General features: G+C 42.7%; 1 protein-coding gene across 1 annotated transcript in view; it reads right to left on the minus strand.

Moving 5' to 3' along the window:
- Positions 1 to 3295: 3295 nt before the first annotated feature.
- Positions 3296 to 21661, minus strand: part of LOC103037419 (protein FAM171A2) — a 28406-nt gene continuing 10040 nt past the window's right edge. The window contains exons 3-8 of the mRNA XM_007232952.4: positions 16351 to 16443; positions 14527 to 14679; positions 14116 to 14295; positions 11970 to 12083; positions 10728 to 10854; positions 3296 to 10607 (exon numbers count right to left, since the gene is read on the minus strand). Of these exons, the coding sequence (XP_007233014.3) occupies positions 9062 to 10607; positions 10728 to 10854; positions 11970 to 12083; positions 14116 to 14295; positions 14527 to 14679; positions 16351 to 16443 (2213 nt within the window). The 3' untranslated portion in view covers positions 3296 to 9061. The remainder of the gene's footprint in view (positions 10608 to 10727; positions 10855 to 11969; positions 12084 to 14115; positions 14296 to 14526; positions 14680 to 16350; positions 16444 to 21661) is intronic.

Below are 21661 nucleotides of genomic sequence, written 5' to 3' on the forward strand. Positions count from 1 at the left end.
TGGTGTCGTTGTGTGAGAGCCTGGCCTGTGTGTGTTCTTTAAACTCAGTAAAGTCCAGCTCCAGCATAGCCAGACTCTCTCTCAGCTGCTTGTCAGAGGGGGATGGGGGCGGGGCTGTGGTGGACTGTGGGGGGGGCGGGGCTTCTGGACCGTCCTCCTCAGAATCAGTACAGTCCTCAGCAGTGCTGGACCTCTCTCTCTCTACCTGGGTCTTCAGCTGGGGGAAACTCTGCTGGAAGGAGTTGAGGCTGAGCTCGTTGCCCTGCACTAACACTGTACCTTTAGTGTAGTAGGTGATGGTCAGGACGGGGTTATCAGTGTCCAGGTGTTCGTCAGTACAGACGGTGATCCTGCCCCCTCTGCCGATCCCCTCTTTAAAGATGAACTGGTAGTGGCTGCAGATAGCAGATCTCCAGGCGGACAGGGCGGTGGTGTGGAAGATCAGGTTGTTCTTCACCCTCTTGCTGTGTAGGTGGATGTAGTCTGCGTACAGGGTGTCAGGGTTCTGCTGCAGGATCTGCTCCTTGTGCTTTTTCTTGGCTTGGGCGCTCCTGCACTTCTCCGGGTACGTGACCTCTCTGCACGGCGCGAGCCCGGTCTCCATGGCAACTCAGCAATGTAGCAGTTTTTAACGGCTGCGTCTGGAGCTTAGCGGTTAGCCTGAGATGCTAGTGGCTAGTTTTAGCGTTTTTTATAACTTTATCCGCAGTAATTGCAGGAGTTTCAGCGGGTACTCCTACCTCTCTCTCTCTCTCTCTCTCCGGCGCTGTATTCACTCCGCTGGTCTCAGTCCGGCTCGTGTGTGCTAAACTTCAGGTTTAGCTAGCTCTGCTCCTCTCTGTGGCTCTGCACCGCGTTAGCTTCCTCTTTCTGCTGATATTTCAAAAATTTTACCTGGAAATCGCAGATAAACTTCAAAAAATGTTTCCTAGATGTTTTATAATTAAACTTTTAAAGTTATTTCTTCTGTTTGTCTCACTTTAAGACCCAAATTTGAAAGTATTTTAGGAGCTCATTTTAACTGTGGCTTCTCTCTCTCTCTCTCTCTCTCTCTCTCTCTCTCCTCTCAGCACGACCTGCAGCCTTTAGACTCAGAGATGAGCGAAACCCGGCGATTCTAATAAAAACCCTTCCTGAAGAGGAACTACAGCGCAGAAGCCCGGTGTGTCAGTGAGGGGATTACAGGCGCTCCTCTGCTGCCACTCGGTGGATTGGAGAGACGTGTCGGTCCAGATTCTGCTTTATAAAAAATGACAATGCTGAGCACAATATTTACACTTTACACACGTTTAACACTTTAAAAAGGCGCTTTAAAAACACTGAACACAGTTATCTCTTCGTAAAACAAAACCGTCTCACATAAACTGTATGCTATATTAAAACAATGCCAATTGCTAATTGGCCGATATAGAGCTCTGGAAAAAAATAAGAGACAACTTAAGAATTTAGTTTCTTTGATTTTACCAAATTGAAAACCTATGGAATATAATCAAGAGGAAGATGGATGATCACAAACCATCAAACCAAACTGAACTGCTTGAATTTTTGCACCAGGAGTGAAATAAAGTTATCCAAAAGCAGTGTGTAAGACTGGTGCAGGAGAACATGCCAAAATGCATGCAATCTGTGATTAAAAAATCAGGGTTATTGCACCAAATATTGATTTTTGAACTCCTAAAACTTTATGAATATAAACTTGTTTTTTCTGCATTATTTAAGGTCCAAAAGCTCTGTTTCTTTTTTTATTTCAGCCATTTCTCATTTTCTGCAAATAAATGCTCTAAATGGAATTTGGGAGAAATGTTGTCTGTAGTTTATAGAATAAAACAGTTCATTTTACTTTTTTAAAACATTTACCTATAAATAGCAAAATCAGAAAAATTGATTCAGTAACTGAAGTGGTCTCTTCATTTTTTCCAGAGCTGTATGAGCCACCTGGCCAAACAACTCACTGGTTATTTTTTTACCACTTCAATCAGGAATTAAGCACAGGTGAGCTCCTTTTTTTCTCTATATTTTTACTGCACAATTCTTTTGTAATGTTCTTTTCAGTTTACTGTTTCTGGCAATAAAAAATATATAAGGTCACTTCACTAGTGGGGTAGTTTTCTAGTAATGTATAAATATCTTTAGCACTTGTAGATTTCATTCATTTTAGGGACTTGATGTACATTTTAAATTTTAGAAATATAGCTAGGTTATTGAGCTTAAAGGGTGACATTTAGAGATGCACCGATGTGGGATTTCTAGACCAATGCCGATATCCAATATTACACATGTATATATATGCCAACGCAGAGAGACTACACAGCCCAGTGTAAATTCAGAAACAAATATAATATGTATTTGCCTTACGTTTTAGCTTTTAACCAACTGTATGCAAACAATAAAATTAAATTATTTCCTGAAATTTTTATTTTCACATTTTGTTTTTTTTAATTTGTTTAGCTAACTTGTTCGTAAACAAAGATGTCAGAAGTAGTTACATTCATTACTCAGGTAGAAGTATAGATACCAGGGTTTAAACATACTTCTGTAGAAGTGGAAATATCAACTCAAGCTATTGAGTTGTAAAAGTACTGGATTTATACCTGTAAGTTTCCTTAGTAACCAACTCTTGTATGTTGCATATGCATGTTTGGTCATGCTGGTCAACCACTTTGACTGGCTTCAGCTGGCCAATGCTTTTTATTTCAGGAACCAGATATTTGTATGTTACAGATATTTGTGTATCACAGTTATTAACACTATTATGCTGACTATTGTCTGACACATTGTTTTATAGTGTTGTGAAAAGGTTTTATCCATAAAAAATTATTTTTAATACACCAAGGAGCATATTTGGTACTTAAGAAAATATCAACTCAAAACACAAGTGTAGGTTCACTGGAGGTTTTCAATATTAAAAAGAAGGCCTGTATTTGTCTGTGAATGGCAACAGTGAGCTCCCTATATTTATTTACAAATATCTGTGTAGTATAACCTGCCTGGGGAAGACTGGGGTTCCCAATTCCAGTTTCCTTATCCAGCACACCACATTTATTAATTTATTAACAGTCTCCTAATTATTTAACAGGCTTCAAGGTCAATAGACTGCAAGAATGCCACAACCATATGTTGCTGGTCCAAGAGTCATACAGAGCACAATTGGTCTCTCCCATTATCTGGATGGTTGGATGACGACCCTCCCTCTCTTGAGCTTGTTTTGAGAGCTGTTTTACACTCTATTAGTGCTTTTAATAAAGTGTTATGTGAGTGAAAATGTTGAGTATGAAAATACCACTTGACAAATGAGTAAAATCAATATGTAAACAAGTTTATTCTCTTTTGGAAGAAGGTTCACAATCAAATTGATCTCTTTTTTTGTGCAAACAATTCAATTACCTTTTATCTGAACGAAATGGTTAACACACAAAGCATTGAGTGTTGGCTTTTTTCGTAGCTGAGACTGCACACGTGAATTAAAAGAAACACATCATCCGCCTTGAATGAACAGATTTTACCCCACCGAAATAAAACGGACCCAATTTAAAGACTGATTTAGCCAACAATTCAGGAATGTGCACAATCGGTTGAAAACTGACGCCAGCTTAACTGACTCCAGATTAAGCAGAGAAATATTTACACAAACATAATGGTTTCTTAGAGCACTTGTAACCACATCACATTAGTAATATACACTGACAAAGGCTTACTGATATGTCCAGTGACAGTTTCCGTTCCTATGGATAGTTAATAGAAATGACAGAAAAAGAGAATGGCTTTGATTAAGAGAGAGCCCCTTTGCTCTTAGGATAATTTACAGACTCTGTATTCACAGAGAGTATGTAAACGTTACGGAGGATTAACAGCATGCTCAAAGTGACTGAAGAAACCAAACGTGTGTCTCAAATCAACCCTTTTGAGTACACTGGAAATTCAGCTATTTCCCTTGTCTTTTCTTTTCTCTAGAGAAATAAAGTAGATCTCAGTATCATATTAACTCGATTGACCCTGTATATAAGCCCACAATGGTTCACTCTCATAACTGCATTAATGTCATTAATAATATCATTTTCATTTACCCTAAAATAGAGCCATGTGGGGTGTCACAAGAAATGGATACTAAATGGATAAAATGGATACTAAATAATGTATATTACTTTCTGCTTTAGAAATACTAGCTAAATAATGATCATAGGGTTACAGGGGCTGAGAAAGCTTCACTGTGAGCTGCTTAATATGATGAGATCATATATTTTACTAAAGATGTCCTGATTTGATCCAGTGATCTATTCCATGTGCTATTGTAATCCAGTATCAGCTATTTCCATTTTTTTTCTCAATGTCTTCTAATGCCAATAACACACACTGGTTAATTATAAATCATAAGAAGACAATGCTGTCAATACTTAGACAGAATTCTGAGGCAGGAGAGCACCAATTCCATGTCTGAATCGAAGTTTAGTAATCTAGACTTCTGTTTTACTAAGTGAAAAACGTCAATGACCAATGATAACAAAGCTTAACATAAATATCTAGCAGGAAGCTGCTCATACACTGGCAAAGTCAGGATGTACTTTGGATTTAGATACAAAGACATTTATAATTACACTGCTTTCTAAGTGAAATAGTGTAGCATCAAGGCATCAAGTCAGCTTTTCTTGTGTTTCAGGCCCAACCATTATTTGCAGTTCAAAGCGATGAAATGTGTTCTCGGTAGGTAACAGGAGAGTTCAGATTGTGCAGTGTAAAATTACCATTTTACAGTGAAATATAAGACTCTAATATCTATAGTGTTCTTGTGCTTTGACTGTGATTAAGCCACCTTTTCTCCAGATCTATGGCTTTTTTCTGCCATTGCTTAAATATTCTATTTTATTATATCCTATTTTATTGTATTATATTCTAGTATATGAGAAGGGTACTGCACTCCTTTCTTTGGTTCCAGACAGTCAAACTCAAGCTTTTCCTTTGTTCTTTAAATGGTAAAACATATAGTATTTTGTTAGACATCAGCGGTTAGCTATCAGCAGTTAGCTAGCAGCTGCTAAAATGTTGTGTGTTCATAAGTTAAGTCAATTTTTATGTATATAAATAACTAATAAGAAGTAGGGGTTGATTTGAGACACGGCCCTAAAGCCACAATTAGATTTCAAGAGTTTGTTAGGTTTCTAGTACTCTCGGGGTCAATCACACCATACTGTAAAACAGCTCAAGCATTTAGTGCCTCTTTTTCTCTTCTTCTAAAGTCATTTTCTTACTTTGGAGTCTGTATTCAAGACTGAGTAGGCCTCGTCATAATTTCTTTATAGACTACTTCTTTACTATGTTTACAAAGATAACAGTATCAAAAACAAATAAACAGCATGACAGGTGCTTCTGCGATTAGACTGTTGCTGTGATGTCTGTGAAGCTGGAAGTGCCACCAGCATGCTAAATACTGACTTCACTAGGTTGTGAATGATGCCTTTCGTTTAGCAATGGCACTTTACCAGTTACATTAAACTAGAAAATGCATGACTTTAATAAATGTAAGGGTATAGAAAATTGTAATGAAATACAGTGCCCTCCATAATTATTGGCACCCCTGGTTAAGATGTGTTCTTAAGCTTCTCATAAATTGAGTTTTGTTCAAAATAATATAGGACCACGATGGGGAAAAAAAAGTAAAGTCCAACCTTTAACTCAAGTAAATTTTAAGGGGGAAATAAAATCCCTGACTAAGAAATAATTATTCTTCATAAAATCACCTGTTCCACAATTATTGGCACCCCTAACAATTCTTAGGAAATACATTTAATAAAAGTATTTCTGTCACTTCTACAGTAGTTTACGAAGTTGATCAGAGTATGTAGGAACATTTAATTAGTAATTCACAACTTCCTGTTTCCCTGGGGTATAAATATGACGTGACACAGAGGCCATTTATCTTCAACATGGGAAAGACAAAGGAACATACCATTCAAGTGAGGCAGATGTGTGTTGACCTTCACAAGTCAGGCAATGGCTACAAGAAAATCGCTACTCGCCTACACCTGTCCATATCTACTGTCAGAGGAATTATTAAGAAGTTTAAAACAACTGGAACAATGGTAAACAAGCCTGGACGAGGACGCAAGTTTATTTTGCCACCACGCACAGTGAGGAGGATGATAAGAGAAATAAAAAGTTCTCCAAAGCTCACTGTTACAGAATTGCAACAAATGGTAGCTTCTTGGGGTCACAAAGTCTCCAAAACAACCATCAGGCGCTATCTACATGCCAACAAGCTGTTTGGGAGGCATGCACGGAAGAAACCATTTCTAACTCACAATCATAAACGCAAACGTTTGGAGTTTGCTAAGCGGTACTATGACTTCAACTGGGACCGTGTGCTTTGGTCAGATGAAACAAAGATAGAGCTTTTTGGCAACAAATGCTCTAAGTGGGTCTGGCGTAACACAAGAGCTGAGTATGCAGAAAAGCACCTCATGCCCACTGTGAAATACGGCGGGGGATCAGTGATGCTGTGGGCCTGTTTCTCTTCTAAAGGCCCTGGGAACCTTGTTAGGGTGCATGGCATCATGAATGCTCTAAAATACCAGGACATTTTAAAACAAAATCTGGTGGCTTCTGCCCGAAAGCTGAAGATGGGTCGTCACTGGGTCTTTCAGCAAGATAATGACCCTAAACATGTGGCCAAATCTACACAGAAATGGTTCACCGCACACAGAATCAAGCTCCTCCCATGGCCATCTCAGTCCCCAGACCTCAACCCCATTGAAAACCTGTGGGGTGAGCTGAAGAGGAGAGTGCAGAGGAGAGGACCCAGGTCGTTGGATGATTTAGAGAGAATGTGCAAAGAGGAATGGTCAAAGATCCCTCTTTCTGTATTCTCCCATCTTGTGAAACATTACAGGAGAAGATTAGGTGCTGTTTTGTTGGCAAAAGGGGGTTGTACAAAGTATTAACATCAGGGGTGCTAATAATTGTGGCACACATGATTTGATGTTAAATAATTATTTCTTAATGTGGGATTTTTTTCCTACTGAATAAATTCACTTGAGTTAAAGGTTGTATTTTACTCTTTTTTTCCATCGTGGTCCTATATTATTTTGAACAAAACTCAATTTATGAGAAGCTAAAGAACACATCTTAACCAGGGGTGCCAATAATTATGGAGGGCACTGTAAGTGTAAAGTTTGACTGGGGTGTAACAAGCCATTAAAAACAAGGAATATTAGAAGCATACCAAATTATGCACTACACTTACGAAAGTGAATGCACATGCTGTATTGTCATATAAACGTTTATCGTGGGCAAAAGATATATGGGTTTAAAAATTTCAGCACCGAGACGCAGTATTTAATATGTAGAGTAAGAGAGAAAGAAAGAGAGAAAGAGAGAGAGAGAGAGAGAGAGAGAGAAAGAGAAAAAGAACACTGACAGCTAACAGCTACCAGTATAAAAAGAGAGAAGATAACAGCACCAAAAGTCTCCTGATCTCTAATCAGGGAATCAATGGTGTTACTTGGCTTCCACTTAAGCAGGTCAGGGTTGTTTAGAACTTTAACATGAGTCCATCTATTGTTTGCATCCTTATCAGATGATCCTGGCCCAGATACAAAAATATCAATCTGGTTCTCATTTCCTACTCCTCAGAATGGCTCCTGCTTTTATAGTTTTATATTTATTTTATAGTTGTATGAGAAACAGGGCTGTGTTTACTCTTCAGTCCCAAAACAAACTGTCATCCTATTCTACATACAGTATCTCATGCACATATATGCTATCATACATATACACAGAATCCCAACATTTTCTATAACGTTAAACTCCACATCCGAAATCTATTTGTGTTAATGGAAAAAAGTTTGGGACAGATTAACAGGATTAACAAAGAATTACATCAGGATAAAGAAACATACATTCATCTCTACTGTTCAACACAGTCAGTGCAGACTGTGAAAAGAGTCATTATTAATAAGGAATCAGTATTTCCTATCCAATACTTCCCCTCTGAACAGTATTTCAGGAGGACACAGGTGCTGTTCAGCTCAGTAAGAAATCATCTTTATGTAAGAAATGCAAAACATGACATAGGTCAGAAAGGAGGGATGACTTCAACCACGACCGAATGACTAAATCACAACCATTAAAAAAATAACACAAAATATAGATGTTCAATACAATTATCAAATAAACAATCTACAAACCCATATAAATCCTAGTCTGTTATCTTAAGTGCTGTAATTCGGAATGTTTGAAATGGAATGTTTAGAATAATATTTCTATACTATATTTGATATTCACTGTTTATGTTGTAACATCTTGCTGTTGAAGAAAAAAACAACAAACTATTGCCGCCAAAGAACCACAGTTCAGGCAAGAAAAACAGAAACAAAATGTAAAAGGCATAAATAAAGTGATGCACACTGTATGCTGTAATCTATTAGCATTGGGATGCTGCGTACATGTATATAAAAATGGTTGAAAAGTGGTTGTCTGAAATAAAAAATGTTTGTGTTTTTTTTTTTTTGGTACAGATATACTGCATTAAGAACGTCAGAGTGTGGCCTGGATCTGACTGCTGACCATCCACAACTTCCATGCCTTTGAAGGAACTCCTCGTCATAGCAAAATCTGGCCTTCTTTTCAGGTAACAGTTCATAAACGTGTCTCTCAAACCTCTCAAAGCCACCTTCAGATTTGAATCCGAGTCAAAAAAAAGTCTTTCAAAAAACTGATCAGCCTTTTCGGTGGACATGGTACTATTCAAAAACATATCATCACAAATCATTGAACTGGGAAGGAACTAAGACAGTTTAAGATGTAATTTTGTGATTTTTGTGATGAAAATGCCCCAAAATTGATTGTAAACAGATGATTCCTATTCCCCTGTTCTGGACCGGTAAGACATCTTGTGCTTATTCTCTGCATATGTTTTCCTTGTACCCACTGTAAAAAGGCTGTAACTTGTTGCTTGTTATTATGGACTTCAGCTAAACATTATCCAGCAGCGTGATATCTAAACTCAAAGCCCAAGCTGATTTCAGCTTTGAGAAATGTGTTTAAGTCTCATCTTCACCTACAGGTTATTTTACTTCTTGGGATGGAACACCATGAGTGGCCGTTCCTCAATACGCTGCCATGGGCTTTTCTTGTTCTCATCTTTGTCGTCTGGGTCATTGTCGTCCTCTGGGCTGGTGACAGAGTCACGCTGTGTCTCGCTGTTGCTGCTACGTGAGCTGTTTCCTCGGCTGCGACCCCGTCTAGGCATCGACGACCCTCGTGGCTCTTCGGGACCATCATCCAGGAGGGGAGTGAGTGGATTTTCCAGGGGTGACCCTGCCCCCATGCGGCCGACCCCACCGCTGAGATCCAGGGGGTCATGGTAAGGCAGTTTTGAATACTGCTTCCCGCCGCTGACACTGTTCCCTCCATGCCCTTTGCGTCCACTCCCGTGCCGGTCCTCTTTACTCTTCCGCGCAGAGGCTGATTTGCGCTCATGTGGGATATCCTGAAGGCCTGTATCTGGACTGCAATCCTTGCTGCTGCCAGCAGGGGCGCTGAGGGTGCTTTGAGCACTGTGGTTGCTGCTGTTTGCTCCACTGTGGCCAAGCTCGGTGCCAACGTCAATGTAGGAGTGCCGCACGTGAGCGTTGGCACGTCCATCCAGTGATATGAACCAGGCACGAGGGTGCTGTTTCACGCCAAGTTCTCGAAGCTTCTTCTCGGTAAGTGCATGAAGTTCTCCATTCATCTGAGCCATAGTGGAGTCATTAAAGAGCACCGGGATGTGGACGGGGGCTGACGGACCTCCAGACGCCCACATGTTCTCTTCAGAGCTAGCTGGCGACCCCACCCCTGGCTGGGCTTGCATCTGACCTGAGCCTTGGTTCTGGAGTCCACCGCTGACACCGTTACCCGCACCTCCCTGGTTCTCCCTATCAGCTTGGCTCTGGCCATCCTTCCCACCTTCAGCGGCATTGAACTCAGACGACAGGCGCATGTAGTGCGCTGGGATAACCAAGGTTGGGACCATGCTGCGATACATGTTCTCTGTCATTTGATCTAAAGAGCTGCAGAATATGATCTGTCCGGGTTGTGTGTTGAGTGATGTTGGACGAGCAAGGAGGTCTGGGCCTTGGGAGACCTGAGAGTACTCAGGGGGCTTGTCTGGCATGGCTGGAGAAGGCGGGTCCGCCGTGTATCCGCGATTGTCATTGACAACATGTCTGCGACGGTACTCGTGATCCTTGTCATCTGAGCTGTACTTACGCCCGTACTCATCATGAATAAGAGTGCTGTCATGGTTGCCTGTGTCTGTGGAACGATGGACCTTCATGGGAAAGCTTTCGCCTCCCCGCTGGGCACCTTTTGACTGTTTGCTCTTGGACGAATGCCGGAGTTTGTGTGCCGGTACGTGTTTGGAGAACTCTTCCCTTGCACTTTTGTATTCACGAGACGGTGAAGCGTCAGGTTTACTGGCATCCAGATCGCCATTGGAAGCAGCAGGTTCAGCATGACCACCACAGATGAGGTTGAGACGAGACGTTGAGGTGCCTTGGTCTCGTTTAGCGCCACTCAGAGCAGATGAGGCTTGGACTTGCTTTTGCTGCCGCCGAGGCTTTAGACATCTTCGTCTGTAACAGATTGAGAGAGAGAGAAAGACAAAAGTGTTGGATTGTTGGATTGTCCTTCAATCAAACCCCAAAAGGGTAGCAAATGCATTAAAACAAAAATGACGAACCACATTCACAGACCTGCAATAGTAGAGGAGGACGCAGAGCAATACCAGTACAAGAAGAGCCAGAGATCCCAATATGGACAGCAGGAAAAGAGTATGGTAGGCTGTAATATCCCTCAGGCCTGGATGAGACAAACCTGGCCCTAATATGCAAAACAGTCAGAGAGAAGTCTGGTCAGAGATGCTGTTAATGGAAGATTCCCTGTAGTGGTTAAGGATAGCTAAGATGCCATAACAGACATGCCACATGTCATGGTACAGGAGCAATCTTGTATCTTGTCCAGTGAAGCTAATGAATAAGCATGGAGGGACTCCTGCATTGAAGGTGGATGTGATTTTTCTAGAAACGCTTGTCTGTGTGCATGTACAATTCTAGCCAGACTCTGCTAGTCACAATCATTACCACCCACTGCACTGTCAACAGTCGGGGGTAATGACTACTATGGTATTTTCCCAGTACACACGTGATATTATGCATCCTTCTGGCACCCACTATTGGGCCTTGCTCAAATTCCAACAAGTAAGCCCTTTCAATGAATAACAATATATCACAGGCCACAGTGACAATAATATGGCCACCATATTATTTTATTTTAAGTGCCTTCATGACTGAATAAATATAAGTCTAAAAGAGGCACAATTTAATTTCTGATGTCATACAGCGCAAAGCGGCAGGATCGAGCAACTACAAGGTGATGACAGAACAGCTCCTTCCTACCTGCACTCACTCCTGAAGGCTTACGCTACCTCCCGGCCGCTGCGCTCCTCCAATGAACGTCGCCTCGCTTTACCAAACAAACATTCACACAAAGCAATCCAGACTGTTCTCATACAGAGTTCCCCAATGGTGGAACAAACTGCCTTCCACTACCAGATCAGGAGAATCTCTCGCTATCTTTAATAAACTCCTGAAGACAGAGCTCTTCAAAATGCACTTACTCTCCTAATGCTCCTAACTAACTAACTACTTCTAACCTCATCTCCTTCTTTTCCTCCTTCACTCCTCGATTCTATTATTTCCCTTCGACCTCCTTTAGGCCCTTTCTAAAGATGTTGTTACCTTTAACTTCTATTACTTTTGTACTTCACTATTGTAAGTCGCTTTGGACAAAAGCGCCTGCCAAATGTAATGTAATGTAATGTAATGTAATTTAAATACAAATCACAATACAAAGAAAAAATGGCAATAAATGGTTGTTCATTGGAAGGGCTTCAAGTTGAATATCCAAGAAAGGACATGTTATTGAGTGCATATTACCTGATGAAGAGGGGAAGGCTGCAATCCAATAGCCAAGCCGTGAGGCCATGAAGTCCAATGTGAGATGAGCTCCATCTCTCTTAATGTAGCCTGTCCCATTCCTCACCCACAGGCCTGCAAAAGACAAAAGCATTCTGAATGACAGCCACAGCTTCAGATTGTCACAGGAAATCAGCAGTAAGTGCTGTGATTAGACAGCTTCTGTATTTTTTATGAGCATTAGGGAAAACAGTGAACACTGAGGGTGTGAACATACTAACATTTTCGTGTCAGGTTGCTGAACTAGTACAGACAGTATGCTTTTGTGGTACATATTAATGTGAGGTGTTTAAAAGGGAGTCCTGACTCTTTAGATCTGCCCATGTCCAATACTGCTTATATATGCTGTGTAAACTATGTAAACTGCAGCACTGAACAAGCACATTTATTTGTATTTGAAGACATCCCAGTTCTAAATATGGGCAGGAAATCTGGGTAATGACTAAAGAACACTTATGAGCCCAGATAGAAGCTGGGCTCACTCTGAAATTGTAAAAAGGAGCTCTAATATCAGGAAGAGGCTGAGAGAAGAGGCGTTCCTCCTTTGCGATGAGGTGGTTTGTTGATCATAAAAGCGGTACCAAACAGAATGAGACCCAGAACCCAACAGAAGGGATTAAGAGTACCATACTTTTTACACTATAAGGCACACTGAAAATTCTTTAATTTTCCCAACAAAAAAGTGTGCCTTATAAGGATTGTAAGGAGCAGTAAAGCCACACTGCTGAAGTACAGCTTTATACAGGAGTTTCAATTTAGTTCTCTAGAACCAAGGCTCGAGACTGGAGTAGTATTAGCATTAGTCGCTAACCACGCTAAGAGCTAGCTCTTTTGCCGTTTAGAGGTTAGAATTATCGTCCTGTAGCCTGCTGCTAACCCCGGCTAGCACTGCTTAGTGGAAATCTGGAAATCTAAGGTTACTGTACATAAATGGAAGAGCAACTTATAATTCGGTGCGTCTTATAGTGCAAAAAAGATGGTACCTGAGCATCCACCAAGGATTACCATAATCAACCCTGAACTGGACCTAGCAGATAAGAAGATTATAATGATGATAATTAGGTCTAAACACTCAGATTAAATAGTAAATTATGATTTTTAAGTGTGAAATAGCTTCATTCTCTTGATAGATGTTATTATCCTAAAAATCCAAAAAATTTGAAACCAGACTACCCACCAGAGGGCAGTGTAGAAACTATGTTTTAGGTTATAAATAGATTTCTCATCTGTTTTTAGTCTGCCTCTGGTACCAGATAGTAAAAGTGTTAACCATAGCACACAGATAGTGTTTCAATAAAGAACCAATAAACAAGATGTTGGATTTCATTTTGATGCTGTGTTTTAAGCTAAAGTAGATCTAGGACAGAGATTCATCATTACATGCTTTAATATGATCTTTTTTCAAAACAGTACTGAGTGAACAGTGAGTGACTGGATGTAGATATTGTTGACTTGATGGCGCCTTACTGTCCACAATTTCTCAGAAGTAGTGTAGCAATTAGGGGTGTCACTATTCTCTAAATCCTCGATTCGATTTTATTTCCGATTTTAGGGTCACAATTCGATTCGATTCTCGATTTTCTTTTTTTTACAGCAGAGAGGTCTATGCCAGTTTTAGATTAGTATATGGTCATTCATTGTTTTAATAATCAAATTTACAATATCTTATTTCAAAAGGTGGGCTTTGATGCAAAGTGATACAAGTGATCTGTAACACAACACTAGAGACACTAATGGTCAAATTTAAATAATTTAATTAAGATATATATGTAATGCCATCTAGTGGCTTTTTTTGGTAGCAGCAGTGTGCACGTAACAAAATAAATAATAAAAAAAATACTGGAACAGTCATGTAAAAAATAATAGAACAATTAGAGCCTTAACAAACTGAACTCTATCCTACTATAACAGTTAAACATCAATCCTCTTTTTGACTTCGATGCTCAAGACCATGACATAATTTCGATGGATTTCGATGAAATATCGAAATCGTGACACCCCTAGTAGCGATGAATGTGATCATTGACTGTTATCAAATCATGACTGCAACAGTATGTATGATATGGTGTGTTCATATGTGTGTGTGTGTGTGTGTGTGTGTGTGTACCTGTCTTAGTGTCATACACCCACACAGGCACGCTGGTGGGTGATCGGACCCGTGTGTCAGAGGGCAGAGGAACAGAAACATGAATGTGCTCAGTAACCTGAACCGCATTGCCCTCACGGTCAAAGAGCTGAGCACTGACCGCTGCTACTGCTGTTAGATCAGTCCAGCTGCTTTCACCACCTACAAATACATACACAAAGTGGAGCACACATATCATCAAAAAATCATTTCCAAAAAACCACACTGACATAATGTTATTGACATAATTTATTATTGAAAAATATTTTTTAAATTTACATTTCACTCTGATTACGATTCTCAAACAATTAAATAAAATATGGAAAAATAGACATTTACTGTCATCAGGGTTTTTTTCTGAACAGTGATGGCTCTCCCACTCTGGTGTATTACCTGTGTTGTTAGGCTCCAGGGCTAGGAGGTAGGGAAAGGCATTGATCTCACTAAAATCCCTGGCAGTGGTCAAGACTGCAGTCAACTCAGAAAAGGAGGAGTTCAACTGTAAGCTCCGCCTTGGAATATGTAGCCATGGCTGGCTCCGCCCACCTGCAGGACAAAAAAAAAATGTTGTTATAGAATAAGATAAACATTAAAAACTGTGTCAAATAACCTGACATAAGCAGTGGTTCTCCAATGGTACGTGTTTGTAATCATCCCAACGTTATATGCCAGTATGAACAGATGCACACTACTGATACTTACTAATTCTAGGCATTTTGGTTAAAACTGAAAAAACACATGATATTTTGGGTAGAATATTTATTAAAGTGTGAGGCCAAAAAAAGGTTAACAACAGAAACAATACTGCTGCTGTTGCTATGGCAACAGGAGCAAGAAATGGTAGTGTCTGGATGGTGCACAGCTAAAGGCTAAATGAATGTGTGTATGTGTGTCAGTGTAAGTGAATGTGTGTGTGAGAGAGAAAAAGAGAGAGAGAGTTGAGCAGGTTTGCATGAACCGCTAAGACCTTAACAGCAAATAAATACAGGTTTAAATAAAGTTTTAGAACATCCCTATTTTTTGTTTTCCAGTAGTTGTTTTTTTATCATCTTAGCAATTACTTTATTATTGCACCTATCAGAACTCTTATTTTCACTGCTGAAACTGAGACTTTAGCCCTATTCGGATGGGATTAGTTTCTCAGGGGGACGCGTATGAAAAATATACTTCACACTTCTACTCATCTGGACTGCAATTGAAAAACTGGAGGACCAATGAGTTTTTGTTTGGGCTTTCTCAGTCACATGACTTCATGTTCAGTAGCTCCTCCATTTCCACTCGCTTGTTGTGTTTGCGTGGCTCTCCGTGGAAACGTGCACCCAAAGTGTAATTACGGTGCTTCACAGTGGACAAATAGCTATTTTATTAAACACGAGGTGTTGAGATGTGAGTCCGGACAGGACTAATATTACCTCACAACCACAGAGTTCAGCGAAAAACAGTAGATAATGCAGCCTGTAATTTTCTCAGAGGTCGTCCGAGAAAAACACATACATGGTCATTCTGGACAGGAATAAAATCTCAGAGGACCCCCCATACAAGAGAAAATTACCCCAGGACCCCCTGAGAAACTAATCCCGTCCAGATAGGGCTTCTGTTCATTGTTAAGCTGCCATTAACAATGCCATGTGGATCAGCCAGAACACTTCCTGTTTTCAGGAGTCTTTTGAATGTGTAGACAACAGTACTCACCACTTTTTGGCTTCATCAATCCCTTTTTCTGTTCTCTCTCTCTCTATCTCTCTAACATGTGGTGAGATGCCCGGTTGGCCAAGTTGAGCAAAACTGTGCTCTTCTCCTGCTAATTGACCCTTCACACTCTGCTCTTACTGGTGCAATGTGCAATTAATGAAGATTAGCAACCAGGCTGGTCCAATTTAGCCATTAAACCTCCCAGACTAACATGACAGGTGTTTTAGTTTCATTGTCCAACCCCTGTACATAGTTCTCTATGTTTCTGGGGTTTTTTTGTTTTTATGATGAAAAAAGCACCACCCCCCCTATTTTTACAACATACATTATATGCAACATTGTATGCAATGTTTTTCTTTAAAACCCCTGGCAAGTTGCTGCTAATGTTTATATTCAGATTATTCACTGGATCTGTAGCTTAAATGGCAAAAAAAATTGAAAAAATCTGGGGGTGTTTTAAAACTTTTGACCGGCAGTGTATTATTAATACTAATCAGCAGCATTATCATCATTAGCATTTCTTACCCGGAGAGCCATGAAACACCTGGATGACATCATCATACAGGATGAGTGTTCCTGGCCGTTGTGCCAGCAGGTACAGACTGACAGAGGCATACACTGACAGACACACAGACAGAGAGAGAAACATGGTCAACATTTTTAAACAGTAAAAGTGCTAATCTGTTCTACTCTTAAAAACATCCTCAAACGAACATCATCACACACACCATTCCTATAAAATAAACATACTATATACACACACCATGTGACTGTCTGCTATTCTCACACATGCTAAGTAACAGTCATCATGTTCACCATTCCTTATATAAGCACAGAGCTCTCTATGCTAAATTCATGATCTTCCACTTGTGTAATATCCAGAAATAAATCGCATTCATATATTCAAAGAAAACCACAATATACAGCATAAAACCTTATGAATATACCACTGAAATAAATCTGCAATGACCTTTCCAAACAATTGAAAAAATATATTATCGATTCAAGAAATGTTAACATGAATTAAAAGGCAATATCAACTCAAGCTACATGGACTTTCCAATGTAAGAAAAAAGAAAAACAAAATAGTCATCTTTATCAATGTCATACATTTGCATACATTTGTATATTTACCTACATTTTTTTATATGGCACAAGTATGTACATTATATACAGTAGTTTAAAATATTAACATAGTACCCTGTTTTTGTATTAACTTAAATTGATGAAGCATTGCTATGTCAACATACGTCACTGACCAAGTTCTCCTACCACCATCCTAGTGTTACGCCCTCGCTATGTTTTCCTGTGTTTTCCCCGTTTCCTAGTGTGTTTCTCTTGTACTTTTCCATTACGTGTGTGTAATTTGTAGCTCCGCCCCTCGTTACCTGTTTCCCCAGGTGTTCATTGTTTCATGTTTAGTATAAATAGTACTTGTTAGTCTACGTTTGCACCTTCCTCTGTCGTTTTGTCTCGCCACGTTAGCTATTGTTTATTCACGGTTTCGTCACGCTCTGCTTGTTTCTTGTTTATTTCTAGTTCCCTTTATTTCTTGTATATTTCTAGTCACGTTTAGTTCTTGTTTGTTTCTTTGTTTATTTTGTATATATTTACGTATTATTCCTTTGTATATATTCCCTTACCTTGTTTTGTTATTATCTGTTTAGTTTAGCTTAGTTCTTTGTTGGTTTTCCCTGTTTGTTTATGTATATAGATATTTTCGTTATTCCCCTGTTTTGTTTACTTGTTTATTTGTTATTTAATAAAGTCATGTCTTACCCGTTTAAACGTCCGCCTCCCATCTCACCACGCGTTACAGAAAGACCGACCGCAATGGACGTTTATGCGGGAAACCCTTGGGTTGGATCCGGGCTGGCCATCCGTCATGCCCCCTTTGGGACCTCGGCGCAGGAAAACCCGAGGCCTCGAGGCCGGAGAAGGCCTCGGGCTAGGCGTTCTAAGAGGTCCCAAAATTCGGAGGATTTTCTTGGGGGGGGGGGGGCTAACGGTTGGGGCCATCGGCCACGCTCCGAACCGCGAGGTAGGCAAGGCGGGCAGAAACGCGGACTGTGAGGACTATTTCTGGGATTACGTGGACCTCCTCGCAGCCGCGTCCAGTTCGGAGGACGAGTTGTACTGTCCGATGAGAGCCCGCTTGCCGCCGCTTGCGGAGGCTATCCTCCACCCGCCTCCCAGGGCGCGCTCCACCTCGTCGGCTCCGCAGCTAGCTTCTGAGGCTAACCAGCTAGCTCCTCCGGCGGCTGCAGCTCGAGGCTTCCCCACGGCTACGCGGCTAACGCAGCTAGCATCTCCAGCGGCTGCAGCTCCAGGCATCACCACGGCTACGCGGCTAACGCAGCTAGCTTCTCCAGCGGCTGCAGCTCCAGGCATCCCCACGGCTACGCGGCTAACGCAGTTAGCATCTCCTGCTTCCACGGGTCAAGTTTCTCTGGCTGCTACGGCGCCCGCATCTTCTACGGCTGCAGACCCAGCTTCCACGGCGGCCGCCGAGCAGCGCTTCCAGTCACCCGCAGCGGCAGCAGATCTTCGCTCCGGGGTTCCCATGACAACGGCGCTACACTGTACTGCTACTGCCACCCCGGAACCTGAATACGCTGCGGTGAAATTAAGTCAAGTCTCCGTGCAGTCTTCAGCAGCCCGAGTCGTCACACAGACACCTACAGCCCAAGGGTCCAAGTCTGTTCCTGTGTCAGCGGTGCCCGCCACCGCCAATGTTTCTGTGCCAGCGGTGCCCGCCACCGCCAATGTTTCTGTGCCAGCGGTGCCCACCGCCAATGTTTCTGTGCCAGCGGTGCCCACCGCCCATGCTACGATGCCAGCGGTGCCCACTGCTCCTGCTACGATGCCAGCGGTGCCAGACACTGTCCATGTTCCTGTGCCAGCGGTGCCCACCGCCCATGTGCCGATGCCAGCGGTGCCAGACACCGTCCATGTTCCTGTGCCAGCGGTGTCCACTGCCCATGTGCCGATGCCAGCAGTGGCCACCGTCCATGCTCCTATGCCAGCGGTGCCTACCGCTCCAGCGCCGACGCCAGCGATGCTCGTCGTCACGCCGCCAGCGCCTGCTGTCCGAGTCGCCGCGCCGCCAGCTCCTGCTGCCCGAGTCGCCGCGCCGCCAGCTCCTGCTGCCCGAGACGCCGCGCCGCCAGCTCCTGCTGCCCGAGACGCCGCGCCGCCAGCTCCTGCTGCCCGAGACGCCGCGCCGCCAGCTCCTGCTGCCCGAGACGCCGCGCCGCCAGCTCCTGCTGCCCGAGACGCCGCGCCGCCAGCTCCTGCTGCCCGAGACGCCGCGCCGCCAGCTCCTGCTGCCCGAGACGCCGCGCCGCCAGCTCCTGCTGCCCGAGACGCCGCGCCGCCAGCTCCTGCTGCCCGAGACGCCGCGCCGCCAGCTCCTGCTGCCCGAGACGCCGCGCCGCCAGCTCCTGCTGCCCGAGACGCCGCGCCGCCAGCTCCTGCTGCCCGAGTCGCCGCGCCGCCAGCTCCTGCTGCCCCAGTCGCCGCGCCTCCAGCTCCTGCTGCCCGAGTCGCCGCGCCTCCAGCTCCTGCTGCCCGAGTCGCCGCGCCTCCAGCTCCTGCTGCCCGAGTCGCCGCGCCTCCAGCTCCTGCTGCCCGAGTCGCCGCGCCTCCAGCTCCTGCTGCCCGAGTCGCCGCGCCTCCAGCTCCTGCTGCCCGAGTCGCCGCGCCTCCAGCTTCTGCTGCCCAAGCCGTCGCGATGCCAGCGAGGCCCGTCACCACACCCACGCCTATCCCGGCACCCAGGACTAAGTTTCGCCCCAAGCCCCGTGTGCCCAGGTCTGCCCCAAGGCCCCCGGACTCCAGCCCAAGAACTTTGCCCAGGCTGGCTCCATGGACTACCCCACAGACTTTAGCCAGTCCTGGGCATCCCCAAGTGGTTCTGGTCCCCATGTCACTTCCTGTTCTGGTCCCCGTGTCTGTCTATGTTCCGGTTCCTGTCTTGTCTGGTTTTTCTGTGCCTGTTCCTGTCACCGTCTTCGTGTCTGTTCCTGTTAATGTTTTTGTTCCCGTTCCCATGTCTAGTCCTGTCCAGTCACCCGTCATGTCTCACGTCCAGTCATCGTCCCCTGTCCAGTTTCCTGTCCAGTCTCCTGTCTCGCCCAATGTCCAGTCTCCAATCACATCCCCGGTTCAGTCTCCTTTCTCTGTCCAGTTTCCTGTCCGGTCTTCAGTCCAGTCTCCTGTTCTGCCCCATGTTAAGTCTCAGGTCTCGTCTCTTGTGTTTCCCGGCCTCTCCCCGCCGCCGGCCCCCGGGGTTCGTTTTTACGCGCCTCGGGAGCTGCGCGTTTAGGGAGGGGCTTCTGTTACGCCCTCGCTATGTTTTCCTGTGTTTTCCCCGTTTCCTAGTGTGTTTCTCTTGTACTTTTCCATTACGTGTGTGTAATTTGTAGCTCCGCCCCTCGTTACCTGTTTCCCCAGGTGTTCATTGTTTCATGTTTAGTATAAATAGTACTTGTTAGTCTACGTTTGCTGTCGGTCTTTGCACCTTCCTCTGTCGTTTTGTCTCGCCACGTTAGCTATTGTTTATTCACGGTTTCGTCACGCTCTGCTTATTTCTTGTTTATTTCTAGTTCCCTTTATTTCTTGTATATTTCTAGTCACGTTTAGTTCTTGTTTGTTTCTTTGTTTATTTTGTATATATTTACGTATTATTCCTTTGTATATATTCCCTTACCTTGTTTTGTTATTATCTGTTTAGTTTAGCTTAGTTCTTTGTTGGTTTTCCCTGTTTGTTTATGTATATAGATATTTTCGTTATTCCCCTGTTTTGTTTACTTGTTTATTTGTTATTTAATAAAGTCATGTCTTACCCGTTTAAACGTCCGCCTCCCGTCTCACCTCGCGTTACACCTAGCTGCATTTATTTTTCTTTTTTTTCTAGCTACATACTTTTTGTAACCACACATATAAACCAAGTGGCTCTATATATGCAACATGAATATTTGAGTACACCCAGCTTTAAAACTTGGTCCACTGGTCCATTGACTTATAAAGCTTTTGCATGACTTCTAATTAATTTGAGGCAAGGTGATGGGTGTTTAAATCTAGAAAGTGCAGTGTAAGTAAAGAACACATCCTTTTAAAAACAATTACACCAGATATTAACAGGCATTTTGTATGTGAAAAGTACCTCTCAGGGCTCCGGTAGTCAATGGCAAGCTACATAAACAGGATTCGATCCAGTGATCTATAAACAGCATTTTATATATAGAACATATATACAATCTATATTTCCTCCCACCATAGGAGGTCACAATTTGTCCATTTTGAATTCGAAAAAAAATATTTATGATAAATAACATGTTTCACAGGATTCAGGCCTTCCACCTGACCTAATACGCTCTAACCACCTAATGCCCCACTAACCAGCAATAATCCTGATTTAATCTAAATTTAATCCACAATTAATCCAGCCAAACAGGGCAGATTACAGCAGCTCCAAGTCCCCAGAGATTTACTATTACAGACACAGGGGAATGGGGATCTTATGCTGGGATGAAATGATAAATGTCCCATCATTACAACTCTTGATTAATTTACATTTGACTTTTTCTAATAAACAGCAGGTATTTGTGTGACTAATGACTATATAAAGAGTGAAGAGTGTTTATTGAGAAGTGGGCCAAAGATGTTTTTATTGACTCAAACTGGACAACAATACAGACTCTGTTGTTTCCTGAAACAATGGCTTTGAATGATAGTGGGTCTCAGATAAATGGGACAGTCCATTTATGCAGACATTTACCACTCCTCGATCCACATCATCACGTGTGTACCCAGAATACACCATAGAAGCCAA

Source organism: Astyanax mexicanus, chromosome 6, assembly GCF_023375975.1.
Source record: "Astyanax mexicanus isolate ESR-SI-001 chromosome 6, AstMex3_surface, whole genome shotgun sequence".
NCBI lineage: Eukaryota > Metazoa > Chordata > Actinopteri > Characiformes > Acestrorhamphidae > Astyanax > Astyanax mexicanus.